A 13,491-nucleotide genomic window follows, 5' to 3' on the forward strand; every position below is an offset into this window, starting at 1 on the left:
GTGTCCAGGGTGAGAAGGGTCAGCTGAGATCCGAGCTGCACGCCTCAGTGTCCTGGAGGTGTGCAGGTCCTGCAAAGATGGGAGTCTGCAGCCAATCACCTTCTCAGCAGAGCGCACAACACGCTGCAGTCTCTGTTTGTCCCTGATAGTGGCTCCAGCGTACCACACGGTGATGGAGGAGGTGAGGATGGACTCGATGATTGCAGTGTAGAACTGCATCATCGTCCGTGTTGGCAGGTTGAATTTCTTCAGCTGCCTCAGGAAGTACATCCTCTGCTGGGCTTTCTTAATGACGGAGGTGATGGTGGGCTCCCACTTCAGGTCCTGGGTGATGGTGGTACCCAGGAAGCGGAATGAGTCCACAGAGGTGATGGGGGTGTCAGTCAGGATGATGGGGGGGAGTGGGGCTGTGTGCTTCCTGAAGTCCACAATAATCTCCACTGTCTTCTGGGCATTCAGCACCAGGTTGCTGTGGCTGCACCAGGACACCAGACGTTCAACCTCCCTCCTGTAGGCAGACTCGTCCCCGTCCGAGATGAGTCCAATAACGGTGGTGTCATCTGCAAACTTGATTAGCTTGACAGACTGGTGGGTGGAGGTGCAGCAGTTGGTGTACTGGGAGAAGAGCAGAGGAGAAAGAACACAGCCCTGAGGGGAGCCGGTGCTGATGGTCCGGGAGTCCGAGACATTCTTTCCCAGCCTCACATGCTGCTTCCTGTCCGTCAGGAAGTCAGTGATCCACCGGCAGATGGGATCAGGCACATTCATCTGGGAAAGCTTGTCTCGGAGATGGTCTGGAAGGATGGTGTTGAAGGCAGAGCTGAAGTCCACAAACAGGATCCTGGCGTAGGTTCCTGGGGAGTCCAGATGCTGCAGGATGAAGTGTAGGGCCATGTTGATGGCGTCGTCTACAGACCTGTTGGCTCTATATGCAAACTGCAGGGGGTCCAGGAGGGGGGCCGTGAGGGTCCTGAGATGGGAGAGAACTAGGCGCTCAAAAGACTTCGTGACCACAGATGTCAGAGCCACGGGTCTGTAGTCATTTAGTCCAGTGATCCTAGGTTTCTTGGGGACAGGGATTATGGTGGAGGACTTGAAGCAGGCAGGCACATGACATGCCTGCAGTGAGGAGTTGAAAATGCCAGAAAACACTGGGGCCAGGCTCCGGTTGCTTAAGGAACCTTATTATGCAATTACTGCTAGGTCATATGTCAATCAATGTATTCTTCAGTGTCATTGGTAGTCACTTCTGTTGCTCACCTGGAAATTGATAAAACTTTATCTTGCACCCTACATATTTCTCATCTCCAGTCCATCTTTTATGTACACTCTATGGAAAAAAGGGACTTTTGTTATCTCTTCCCAAATTCCTGACATTGAAACTGAGCCAAAACATTAAAGCTAGGCTCAGAAACCCTTTGTAAATTAATCCTTCTTATGTGGGAGCTCCTTTCCCATTGTCCTGGAAATGGATAATACTCCCGGTACAGCTTTGGTATGTCACCAAATTTGTTTTGCAAAGACTCCTAATCTATTTTCTCCACCATGTCACTTGTGTGTTACTTTCAGTGACAGTTCCATTGTCAGTCCAAGCAAAAAAAAAAATACCATTGCTGTTTTGCTTCTGTAGTGTTTTCTGCAGACATCCAACCCATAGCTACCTGTTTACACCAGCACACACATGCCCCCGTGTTCATTCAGCGTGATGCATTTACTGACAGAGATTATTTCGAAGAAATGTGCTAAAAGCTGGTTAAAGGTTGCATTAGAGAGAATATAGACACACATACAAGCTTGCAGCACATCGTCACACATACGGAAAGTTTTGCTACGTTTTTGAATCAGAGGGGGAATTGGTCCTGTGCTGTCGAAAATGCAGAAACGGGTAAGAGACAGACGTGAAACCAGACAGATGCGCAAACAGACAGACTGACAGCAGCAGCACACAAAGACGGAGGGGAGGCCTGCAGAGAGATGTGAGAGAGTGTGTTAATCCACATGGCGTAGCATTTCCTCTGTGGATCAGTGTGCGTTTGAACTTTTCAAGGGTAGGATGGCAAGGAGCGATCGGCCACTCTGTAAATGTCAGTGGATCTGAACAGCCGGAGCCCAGACAGCCTTGTGCCGTCGCCTGCCACTCACACTCTTCTTTATCCATCCTTCTCTTTTTTGTCTCTGTCTGGGAGCTGTTTATTTTCTCCTCTCCTTCCCCATCCTCTGTTATCCCACCCACCCTCTCCCTCTCACTTTCATTATTGTCTTTTACCTTTGCCTTGCCATTGCCTGCAGGAATATAGCAGATCCTGTAATAGACATGGCTGGTTTTTGTTTCTTTGTTTTTCTCTTTTCTCACCCTTTTCTGGATTTCTGCTCAGCCTAACTCCACCTGACTAGTAACCGCTCTGTTTCACATTACTTGGTTTCAGAGACCATATTGTATTCTGGCTTCTTGCCTTTATATTTCCCCTAATTTATTAGCCTACCTTTATTTTTCTCTGCTAGTAATTAGATTTTTTTGTGTGTGTGTCTTGTAGAAGATGCTGTTTTATTACATTCTTCCAAACCATCTTCAATTTCCAAGGGAATTATCAAGGGAGAGTCCCTTCATTTAATTTGTACGGAAATTAATTTGTCAGTGTAAGAAATAGGATACTTGCTAATCTGGTTAGGCCAGCATTTGTCCCACCCCCTCCCACCGCCACTTTAGGCCGCCTCTCTGCCAGTGTTCAGGAGCGAGGAGGCAGAGACAGTAGACAGACACGCCGTTCTTGGAGACGAGGCAGGAATTCAAATAGAAGTGAAGGAAAATACAGATCTTTTGGCGACAAAAGAAACAGTGAAAGGGGAAGTGAGAAAGACACAAGGAAAAGAGGAAGAGTATTAAAATCAAAATGCCAAGAGGCGGGGTCATAAAACGACTGCCTTTATTGAGCGGGGCACAGTGGGCCAGTTGCTGCCTGCGGGCCTTTTCTACTCTTGTACTGCACTGCAACTCCACAAGTCGTACTCATACTTCAGTTCGGTCCAATGAAGCTTCCCTGTTAGGACATTTTGAGTAAAAATGTAACAGTGGGAGGGTAAGGCGATAAATTAAAGAAATGCATATATTTTTGTGCTGTTGTTGCAGGAATTTTTGATTTCTATTTGTGAAAATGATGTTTAGGTCTTTAGCCGCCAAAGCAGAGGCAGGGTGGGGTGGACTGGCAGGTGACGTTCTTTGGCGTTAGTCTGGCAGACTGGGCCTGTGATGTGACGGCTGGCACAAAAGAAGGATCTAGAGTACAAGGAGAAAGAGCCAAGGATAATTCAAACTTAACAAACAAGTAAAACTCTAGGAATTAGCCTAAGCGTTACACCCTAGCAGCAGAATAGTCTGGCAAGAGTGAATGGAAGGACCAGGGATATATGTGCACTGCAACTTGCCGCGCCCAGGCAGACACACAGACAGAGGTGAGGGAAACAAAACTGCCGACCAGCAGTGAAGGCACGAGGAACATGTTATTATATTTAACTGAGACCCAGGACATGTTGGAGAGATTACATCTCTCAGCTGGCCCGGGAACACTTCAGGATTAGCTGGAAGAGGTGGCTGGAGAGACCGAGGTCTGGACGCCCTTACTTCGGCTGTTCTCCTCTCTACTTGAATAAGGAGAAGAAAATGAATGGATAGAGATATCCAAGTTGTATCGGTCTTAAACTTAATGAGTGAAATGTTCCAGCGTCAGTGTCCACATACTTTTGGCCAAATAGCAAGTATTGTTAAAAATGTATGAACATAGAAGTGCTCGCTAATCCAAGAAATATGGAAATTTATGTGCATTGCAGTATCTATCAAAAACTGGAGAAAGAATGAGAGGAAGAAGAAGAGAGAGAGAGAGAGAGTGTGTGTGTGTGTGTGTGTGTGTGTGTGTGTGTGTGTGTGTGTGTGTGTGTGTGTGTGTGTGTGTGTGTGTGTCTCAGCTCGGTCCCATCCCCCCTGGCCATCTCTCTCTACACTCAGGCAGTCTCTCTGGCTGTTGTGTGTTTGTCTGAGATATGGACTTGGATGCACCGAGCGACCGCCCACTCCACGCATTCCTCTGTAGTCCATCCGCTTCCCTTGGACGTTGAACAAATTGATTTGGGCGTTGATTATTCAAGGGGCACGTTTCATAACTTTTGACTGGCTTTTCTCCACCTCCCACTCCTGTGTTTTTCTCGCCGTGCATCTGGCTCTTTCTATCTCACGCCCATGTCCAGCTGCGGCTCTGCAGGATACCGCAGAAGGAGGCCCGTGGGTCATGTAGTAACTTCAGATTGCAGTTTGAAGGAAGTTCATACAGGGAGGTTTTGACTTTGTTCACTTTGGTCGCAGTTTGTTAACAACATATCACCTTGATTTGTGCAACTGCACATGAATGTGTTAACTTTTCTCAGTGTTTAATTATTTTATAACACTCCTGGTGATTAAAAGGAATCACTGTACCCGCGGCTGCATAAAAATCTATATGTGTACACTAATAATGAATATTCAAGAAAGATCGGACACCAACTAATAAACCATTCATCACAGGAACATGAGCTGAGGCAGAGCTGCAGACACACTCCTGCTTGTTATTAATATAAATGATCACCAAAAATGACTAATCGACTCAACTCTGTCCCTCTCTCTTGAGCCAGGAAGTCAAATGAGTTTCTCTGAACACGTAGCATAATTTAAAAAAAAAAAGAAAGAAAATCCCAATTATGATCAAATTTACAAGGGATTATTTTCCCGTCGTCTTCAGTTCTGGGCGAAGCTTTTAAAAAGCTGCAACAGCTGTAAGTAGACCAGGAATTTAGTAATTACTTCCATAATTGATCATTTTCTTAATTAAGCAATCAACTTTTCAGTTCAGTGTAAAAAGGCAGTGTCCTGAAATTGTTGTTTTTGTCTGCCAAACAGCCTCTAAGACCTCTAGATAATTAATTTTAAAAAAAAAAGCCGGGATCAGAAAATGTGTCTTTTTTTTGGAAACAGAAAAAAAAGGCTAATCAGTTATCAAAATAGTTGCTGATTAATTTCCTGTTGATAAACTAATTTCATCTCTACTTAAAAGAACCGCCTGCGTAGAGAGAAAACCGACTTCTTTGACACGAAATATCACACGCAGCTAATTAGCTAATCGTTCAGCTTTATGCTGCTTGCATAAAGTTGGGTCCATCCATTAATAAAGAGTAAAGCTGGCATTAGAGCTAACCAAAAAAATAAAATAAAACTATCAGTTATTTCTTTAGCCACTGCTACCCTCATCAAACACCTTACACAGATCAGCAGTGGGAGAAGACAGTGAGCGAAGAGTGACACACAGAAATGAGCCACAGAGTAAATGAGAGCGTTATAAAGAGAAAATGAGGCACTAGTGATTAATTAACTCCTCTCGCTTCCTCGTCCTGTAAGGCCAGGATAATTTTGTGACTTTATACGACTGCCGCAGTGCTGTGCGCTCCGGCTCGGTCTCGTACACCATGAAACATAGATCAAGAGGAAAGTTTGAGCGCGGAGAGACTGTATTATATGAGCCTCTGCTTGATTGCTCTGCAACCAGAGAAGAGTGAGGGGGAGGAATAGCTTTGGCGAACTCGCTAATACATCTGATGTATTTCTTCCTCTTGAATGTAATGCACTCGCACACCTTATGCAATACAGAAGTACTTGAAGATATAAACAGTCCACTCTGATGTACGAATCTATCCAGAATTTTGCAGCTACTGCTTCCTGTTGAGCCCTTTGGCTCTGTGTGTGTGTGTGTCTGTGTGTGTGTTTGCAGTGTTTGTGTATGTGCATGACGCGCCATGTGCATACGTCTTTTTATTGTCCTCCAGCACACTGCTGTAATCAGGTAAGCCTACCGGCAGTGTTATCTCTGTCAGGTACTGTTAACCACTAGCTAACTCCTCCACAGAGCTCCTTCTGTGTTTCATCCCTTTTCTAGCTTTTCTTTCCTTTTTTCCCCTCTTCAGCAGCCTCCAGGCTCTCTAATCTGCCTCCCCGATGGCTTCCCTTCCTCTCCTACCTCATCTGGTTCCCCTCTGGCACACTTCATCTCAGCGTCACCAGAACTATACATAAGCCTTCTTCTGTCTTCCTTTGGCTTCCTGGGTAGAAAAAGATCCGTGCTGTGTCATCTGGGATGTTGATATGCGTCAGTGGATTTGAGTGCACCCTGTGATTATGCTGTATAAAAAGGATCCTTTGCACAGTGGACTCACACAGTACATGTGTCACCTGTTTGCACCAGACCACATCAAGTTAATATAGTGTAGACTACATTGCTACTGTGACTCAGCATAAGCATTTTTGCTAATCCCATGCTGCCTGTTTTTTATTTTTTGTTTTTGTTTTTTGTTTTTTTCAGCAAGCAAGATTAAGTTTGAACGAGAGAGAGAAGCTTTAGCAAATCCCATTCATAACCATCAACAGAGAAAGTCGTACTATGATTCAGGTAACTCCATTGAATGTGTTCCAGAAGGCATTACCACCACAAACACAGTCCAGAGGTCCAGTTATGTGACTAGCATAACGGGACCTAGCAGGTGAAATTGCCTGTAGATCAAACCCTTTCTTGTACCAAGAAGTTTGTTTCATGGTTGAAGCTGGGGGGTTTGTGGGGATCGACGTGCCTGTGGAGTCAGCCTCAAGTGGCCAAGAGAGCAAATGTCTTAGGCGCTTCAATATGCAGCCCTGAAGACTGTCACTTGGTTAAAACAGGTTCCACATACACAAACACATTCATTTTCATAGCTAACAGAGGCTGCTGATGAAGCTAAAACAACTGTGAAACATATGTAGAGAAAACCCGAGTTGTCCCTAAACACAACACTGGCACACAGGGAGGGCCTGTGAAAAAGGAGAGGCAAAGTTCAGAGTGGGTCAGCATACAGGAGCTGTATGGTTAAAAAAAAAAAAGGGGGGGGGGATTGTAGAAATTTTATTTGTGATCCAGAGGGCAAGTTTCTTAAGAGGGTTGATCAGGTGACTGGGCACTGGAGGAAACACAGGAGACAGGAGTTACTAAACATTGATGAATAAGCACAGGAACCAACTCAGAAATCTAATTTACTACCACAGTGATGAGGACAGTCTGGTGCAGAGCCCGTCACAGGCAGCTTTAAACAAACAGCCTTCACTGAGCAGATTGCTTGCAGGTGTGTGACAGCAAACCTGCTCTACCCGAGGGCGGAAACCAGGCGGGATCAAACCACCTGCAACCAAACACAGAGAAATACGAAAACAGTCTTCCCCAAACCTGAACCACACACATTCATCACTATGATACATTTGTGGTCAGAAGTACATAAATACACTCATCATGGGAGTGAATGTCATGGTAATTTGGGGCTTTTTCCAGGCTGGAATAATTGTACAACATTCATCTTTGATGACAAACCACTAATCCACACAGGTTCAAAAATATATATACACTCACCTAAATCTTAGCCATGGCCTATTAACTTATCCTAGTGGTTATGCTTGACTACAAGTGTTAGTTTCACTTTGCAACATAAAATATATTTTTGACAGCACTCATTGGATTGACCAATACTCGGAACAAAGGGAAAGTTCAAGGAACTCAGTGAAAATCTAAGGAGAAGAACTATACATTCCAAGATCATGAGTTCAAATAATTGTACACAAGGAGAGGAAATTTTGGTTAGGATGTTCAGGAGAAATCAAGGAACTACCAAAGCTCAAGCCTGACATTAATTTGAAGGGGCAACTTGCTAAGGTACATAGTAGGAGTGTGAGTTTATATTTGAGCCTGTGTATAGAACAGTTACAAAAAAAATCAATAAAACCCCAAATTACCCTGAGATTTACTCACATGATGCACATGTAGTAAACCCCCAAAGGCTCATTCTGAGCCACCAAAGAGCCTGATTGCTAACAGCAGTTACTGATAACTTCCTGTAATTGATACATTTGGGGTCCATATATAAAGTGAAACATGAAAGTAGCTCTTCCACGTATCTTCCCCCCAAATTCAAACCCACCCACTGTCTATCCTGTGTGTGTTTGGATTGAAAATGAAAGCTGGCAGTAAGAGTGTTTGCCAAGGTGTCTCTTTGGTGGATAGATGATTTAGTGGGTGATTCTATGAGGAGATTCCTCTGTGGTCTCAGCTGGGATGGAGTGAAAAAGATAGCGAGGAGAGAGTGGGGCGGGGGCCAGACTGCCCTAGTCATTTGATGGAGAGGTGGAGTAGGACTGGGTAATAAGACTGCACAGGTGTCCGTGGGCACACACACACACACAGAAGCCTGAGCACATGCACAAAATGGTCCAGCAGATTAAATGCGCTGCAGGTTGTGTGAGACCAGAGAGCCAAGCAGAGAGAATGGGAGAAGGTGTTGAGTCTGTGTGTAAGCTCCAGGGCAGCAAAGTCTTCCTCTACCACTAAGTCAGCTACTGATCTCATTTCTCCCCAGATGGACTCCTAACACACTCCCATCAGGGGACAAATATATATTCTCTCTGTCTCTTTTGCTCACACATTCCTGCACCAGCGACCTTTTCTCTTTATTTGTCTCCCACTCTCTTGCTATGACTTCATCTGGGGCCCTTGCTCTTTGTGTGTGGGGGGTTTTTTTTGTAGTTTTTCTTTTGTTTGTTTTATTCCCTCTCCGTCTTTACGTTCCTCCTCCACACCTACACCTCTCGAACTCTGTATTCTTCTGTATGTCTGTCACATAATTTCATCCTATATCATGCAGTATCTCAAACACCATTGCCCTCTCTCCTCCTCTTTTGATCAATCATTGCATACAGGTGCTGTTAAACTGTGTCCTCTGGTGAACCGGCCACCCCAGAGTGTCCCTTGCGCCTGCCTCCATCCTTGCTCTTTGTCATCGTTCTCATCGCCTCAGCCCTCCAGCTCTTGCCCCAGTTTGTCAGCGAAGCAAAACTGGCTGAGTCTTGGAGCCATCATTCATCTACACCCCCCCCCCCCCCCCCCCAACTCCTGACGCATTGGCGGCTTGGCTGGTCTCAGACAAATAGCATCATGGCAGATAATACAGCCACAGCCAGAAAAAGAGCCAAATAAATGGTCCCTTCTCTGCCGACCTAATGGTCCTGCTTTCCACTTGGCCAGAGGACAGTGCTTAGCCTGGGTACTACATGGATACAAACGTCCGCTTGGAAAGAGAAAAACTCACAAGCCTCACAGGCACCTTATGAATAAAGCCTGTCAGCTGTCAACATATCCCTAGACAAATACAGTGCTTATCGGGGGGATGTTTATTGTGCTATTTGCATGGTGATGTATGAATGTGACATGAAGGTGTCTGTTGCAGGAGTACATAACGGGGAGATAATTCAAATCTCAAAGCCCTAATCACATCTAAAGCGCTATCACATATACGCTAATATTCATACGCATGCAGCACTCTATAACCTTTGCAGATCGGCGATAGATGCCAACATATTTCAAATAGTGCGTCTTATTCTGAAGTTCAGGGGGGAAAAAACCCAACAAGATGTCAAAAGAAAATGCATTTTACGTTGTACAGTTTAGCGCAGCTGCGTGTTAAATATTGTCAACGAGAACGAGGTGTAAGGAGACTGCATAATTAAACAAGTCCGGAAAATCCGTTGCATTGTGACATTTCATTTGTGGTTCTCACTGGAGATAGTTATGCCATATGTTATGAATTTGTCTCCTCTGTCAACGCACCAGGTGGTGGGATTATTAAGCAGTTATAATTATTGAGCTATCAGGGTGTATCACAACATGACATCAATATATTATTACTGCTATACTGTTTATCTATCAAAAACATAAAACGAGTTTTTCCTTCTTTCTTTTGTCATTTTGCAAGTCTGCGTTTATGGAGAAAAATGTAGAATATTGTAATTTTAGGCATCGTCATGGAAAAGCAAAAGCTTTCTACAGAAAAGCTAAGTACACCATTGCTGTTTTCATAAGAATTATGAGGGTGTGTAGCAGTGAGATCATGCTAATTAAATGTGTTTGGTTAAAGGATGATCCGGGAGTGTGAGCACCTCTATAAAAGGCAACGTTTTGGAAGTTTGTTCAGTTCTGGAGCATTCAAAAGAACAATCCTCCCAGGAGTTCATGTCCTATTGCCTCAAGGTCAGACTGTGCAATGTTCAGAGAAACTGCAAAAAATGTTAGAGCTTCATCTCAGACTGTTTGAAAAATTATAACTGAACAAACCACAAGACTTCTGGGACAATCGCCTTTGGACATACAAGACCAAAATGGATATGTTTATGAGCACAAACACCTCAAACCAACTATGAATCGCAGTAGACTACAGGTTGTTTTGCAGGTACAGGACCTTGACACCGTGTAGTCATTGTGTTGAACATTAACTTCTCTGTATATCAAAGTATTCTAGAGTCAAACAGCATCTGTCCAACAGCTAAAACTTGGCCTAAACTGGGTCACACAACAGGACGATGATCCCAAGCACGAAAGCAAATCTACAACAGAATGGCTGAAAAAGAAAAGAATTAAGGTGTTGCAATGGCCCAGTCAAAGTCCAGACTTCAACCTGATTGATATGTTGTGGCAGGACCTTAAGAGCGCTCTGCAAATATCTGTAGACCTCAATGAACTGAAACAACGTTGCAAAGACGAGAGGGAAACCCTTCCAAAATGGTGATATTCAGAAACCAGTGATAACAATTACATAACATGCTACATGCTATTGAATCATGCGGCATACTTAGTATTTCATAAGACTTCTTTTTCACACAAGTGTATCAGCTTAGCTTCATTTTAACCCAAATTTGGTTGTAATGTATCCAAGTTTTTCTTGCATGCTAGTAAGAATATCCTACATCTGGCTCTTCTGAACTTGCATTTATAGTCCCTCCAACTATAAATATAGTACGTAATACATGTAGCAAAGATTCATTTTTTCCACTGTTGTTTAAAAAAAGCAAAAGGCAGATTGCTTGACTTTTTTTTCCCTTTAATTGAATATCCCAGTTAATTGTTTATTGTCCTCATCACTTTTTTAAGTCCTTAAGAAAGTTTTTTATGACCTTATTGGAAGGACTAAAAAGGACATTGCAAATCACAGATGGGGAAAATGCAATCATTGCCGGTTTCTCATCTTGCTGTGATTAAGGCTTGATTATGATTTCTTTAGGGTCACGGAAAAAATCTGGCTTGGATTAAAAGAAAAAAAGTTGAGTGGCAGTAAGAAATCAAAAGTGAGAGTGTGCTCTGTGAAAGCCCATATCCACCTCCTTTACCCTGAAGGTGTTTTTTAAAAAAACACAAAAACATTTGCTTCTTGGAAAGGCAGTCGCCAAATAAAAAAATTAAATATGTCTAAATGAGATAAAGCCTAATCTGATCACCTAAAATGGAGAAGAAATGGAGTTCAGAGCATCAATAATTTACCATGTTGTCGTTGCACTTGTAAACATTTGAAAGTGTTCGCACCATCATCGTCATCATAATCACTGACGATGACAGACAGGCCGCCACCATTACTGCTGATGCTGACTATTTCCTCTCTTTCCATCTATCACTGATGGGCCTTTTTCCATTCTCCTTGATCATGGCTACTGTTGTCGCCTTCTCTCCTGTAGCGTAATGACTCAGTGTGTGATGCTGGATGGTTGCTGACAGTGTGTCCTATGACTCACATCAGGGTGGTACTGCTGTCCCAGCACATCTCTACACCCCCTCATCCCGCCACCCTATGTGCATCCTCCTATGCCTCCTATACTCTCCCCTTCTGCTTCGGTTTGGGATGCACCTTCCTCACTAGGTAGGGGACATCCACTAATAATAAGTAAACATACGCACACACAGATACCTGTGCAGGCCCGTTGGATAGCTATATAGAGTTTACTGTGTTTTAATCAGTCATCTCCTATTTTCCCTCCCATGTGGAGTGTGATAATAAATAAGTAAATAAATAAAGCTGGAGCAAAAAGGGGAAAGCTGACAGGAGGCAAAGATGCCATTGGAAAAAAGGTGATGAGGCCGTATTAATGCTGGAAATAAGTTTGACTGTGTACTGAATGTGCTGGTGCTACAAAGGTATAAAATGTTGCGACACTTTATTACACACAGCTGCTCAGGTGTAAAACATACTCTTTAAACAAGACAAATTTTAGTTTAGATCCACAAATAGAGGAAAAATATAAATATAGAGTAATATTCTTACTCGTGATTGTCACGCTCAGATTATCGATCTGTAAGAAATGCTAAGCATGTCCCATGCTGCAGTGAGGTCTGCTTCACACAGACACCTTGGCTTGTTTTATGTAAATACCACACTAAACTCTCCTGCTTTAAAGAGTTTGGGGAGTCATAAACCGTGACAGAACCCCAGGCCTTACCACTCCCTATAAAACACTGACTGTTTATGGATGCCTGTACCTGCAGCTTTCCACCAATAAACGCTTTCCTTTGTCCTTCTGGGAAGTGGACGGAGGAAAGGGAGCGAAAGGGGACTAGATTGTGTGACTTTAACCAGGAAGTGTTCCCTGTCTGTAGTTTTGGTAGATAGTTTGCCATCTGCAATAAAACTCTAAATGAGTGGAGAGGCATGTAAGTTTCTGCAAGTAAATGACATTTGAACCGTGACACTGATAGCATCTGTTTTTTGTTTTGTTCTTTTCTAACCAACTAACGCAGAGCATCTTAAGAGCTACTAAAGATTTCATCCCATTCCAAAATGGCAAGGAAACACTTGATATTGAACATCGATATTTTGAAATATGGAGCTAACCTCCAGGTCTGAAGCGGAGAGTCATAGAAATGCAAGAAATACGCATTTATCTCAGTAACCAGAAGGGGGCGACTCCTGTTTTTGCCAAAAGCCTTTGGCTTGCTTTTTCGGTTGTATAGACGTATATGGGAAAACAGCTTCCTCACACTGAGACCTCAGCGAGCACCTTCTTCATGACTTCATGGACTCACTCCCTAGTGTCGGGTCATATCGAATAGATAATGAAGTCCATTTTGTAAATTATTCATTCTGAGTCAGGAGGATTTGATTGCTTTTGTGCTTACCGCTCACTCCCGGTCTCAGCTGAGTTGAAGACACAAGTGTAGATGTACACTAGATTTTTGCCATGATTTTAATATTTCAGTTTGGAAACACGAGACTTTGTGGAAAAAACTTTGAAACAAACTCTAAGAAATGTCTTTGTTTTGGGTTTTAACTTCTTCTCTTCCTGGACAACAGGTGTGGCGGTATTGTGTGACTTGTGACACCTGTTGTCCAGGAGAATGCTGCAGTGGCTTACTGCGCTTTAATGGTGAGCATAAATAGAGACCATTGGACCAATGCGGCAGGTATACTGACACCTTTATTCAGGATATGCTCATTGGCTGCTCACTGGACAGCATACGGTTTGCCAAGATGGCAACTCAAAGCTTCATAACAGGACTACATCCAAAAGTACTGCTTATAATATCACACAACAGATATATATGCAGCTCCCATTTATCTGATTAGGAGAAAGCATCCTCATTT

The 13,491-nt window shown here is 43.5% G+C and overlaps 1 protein-coding gene across 5 annotated transcripts in view; it reads left to right on the top strand.

Annotated features, from left to right (window-relative positions):
- The window catches only part of pacrg (PARK2 co-regulated), a 154,900-nt gene that overhangs the window by 128,621 nt on the left and 12,788 nt on the right, over nt 1–13,491 (top strand). For 2 of the 5 annotated variants that reach the window (XM_080294082.1, XM_080294083.1), the window contains one exon: nt 6,378–6,464. The exons of the other annotated variants lie outside the window; for them this stretch is intronic. In XM_080294082.1, coding sequence (XP_080150208.1) covers nt 6,378–6,464 — 87 coding nt within the window. The remainder of the gene's footprint in view (nt 1–6,377; nt 6,465–13,491) is intronic. 5 annotated transcript variants of the gene reach the window in all.

This window comes from Astatotilapia calliptera, chromosome 19, assembly GCF_964374335.1.
Source record: "Astatotilapia calliptera chromosome 19, fAstCal68.1, whole genome shotgun sequence".
In the NCBI taxonomy this organism is placed as follows: Eukaryota; Metazoa; Chordata; class Actinopteri; order Cichliformes; family Cichlidae; genus Astatotilapia; species Astatotilapia calliptera.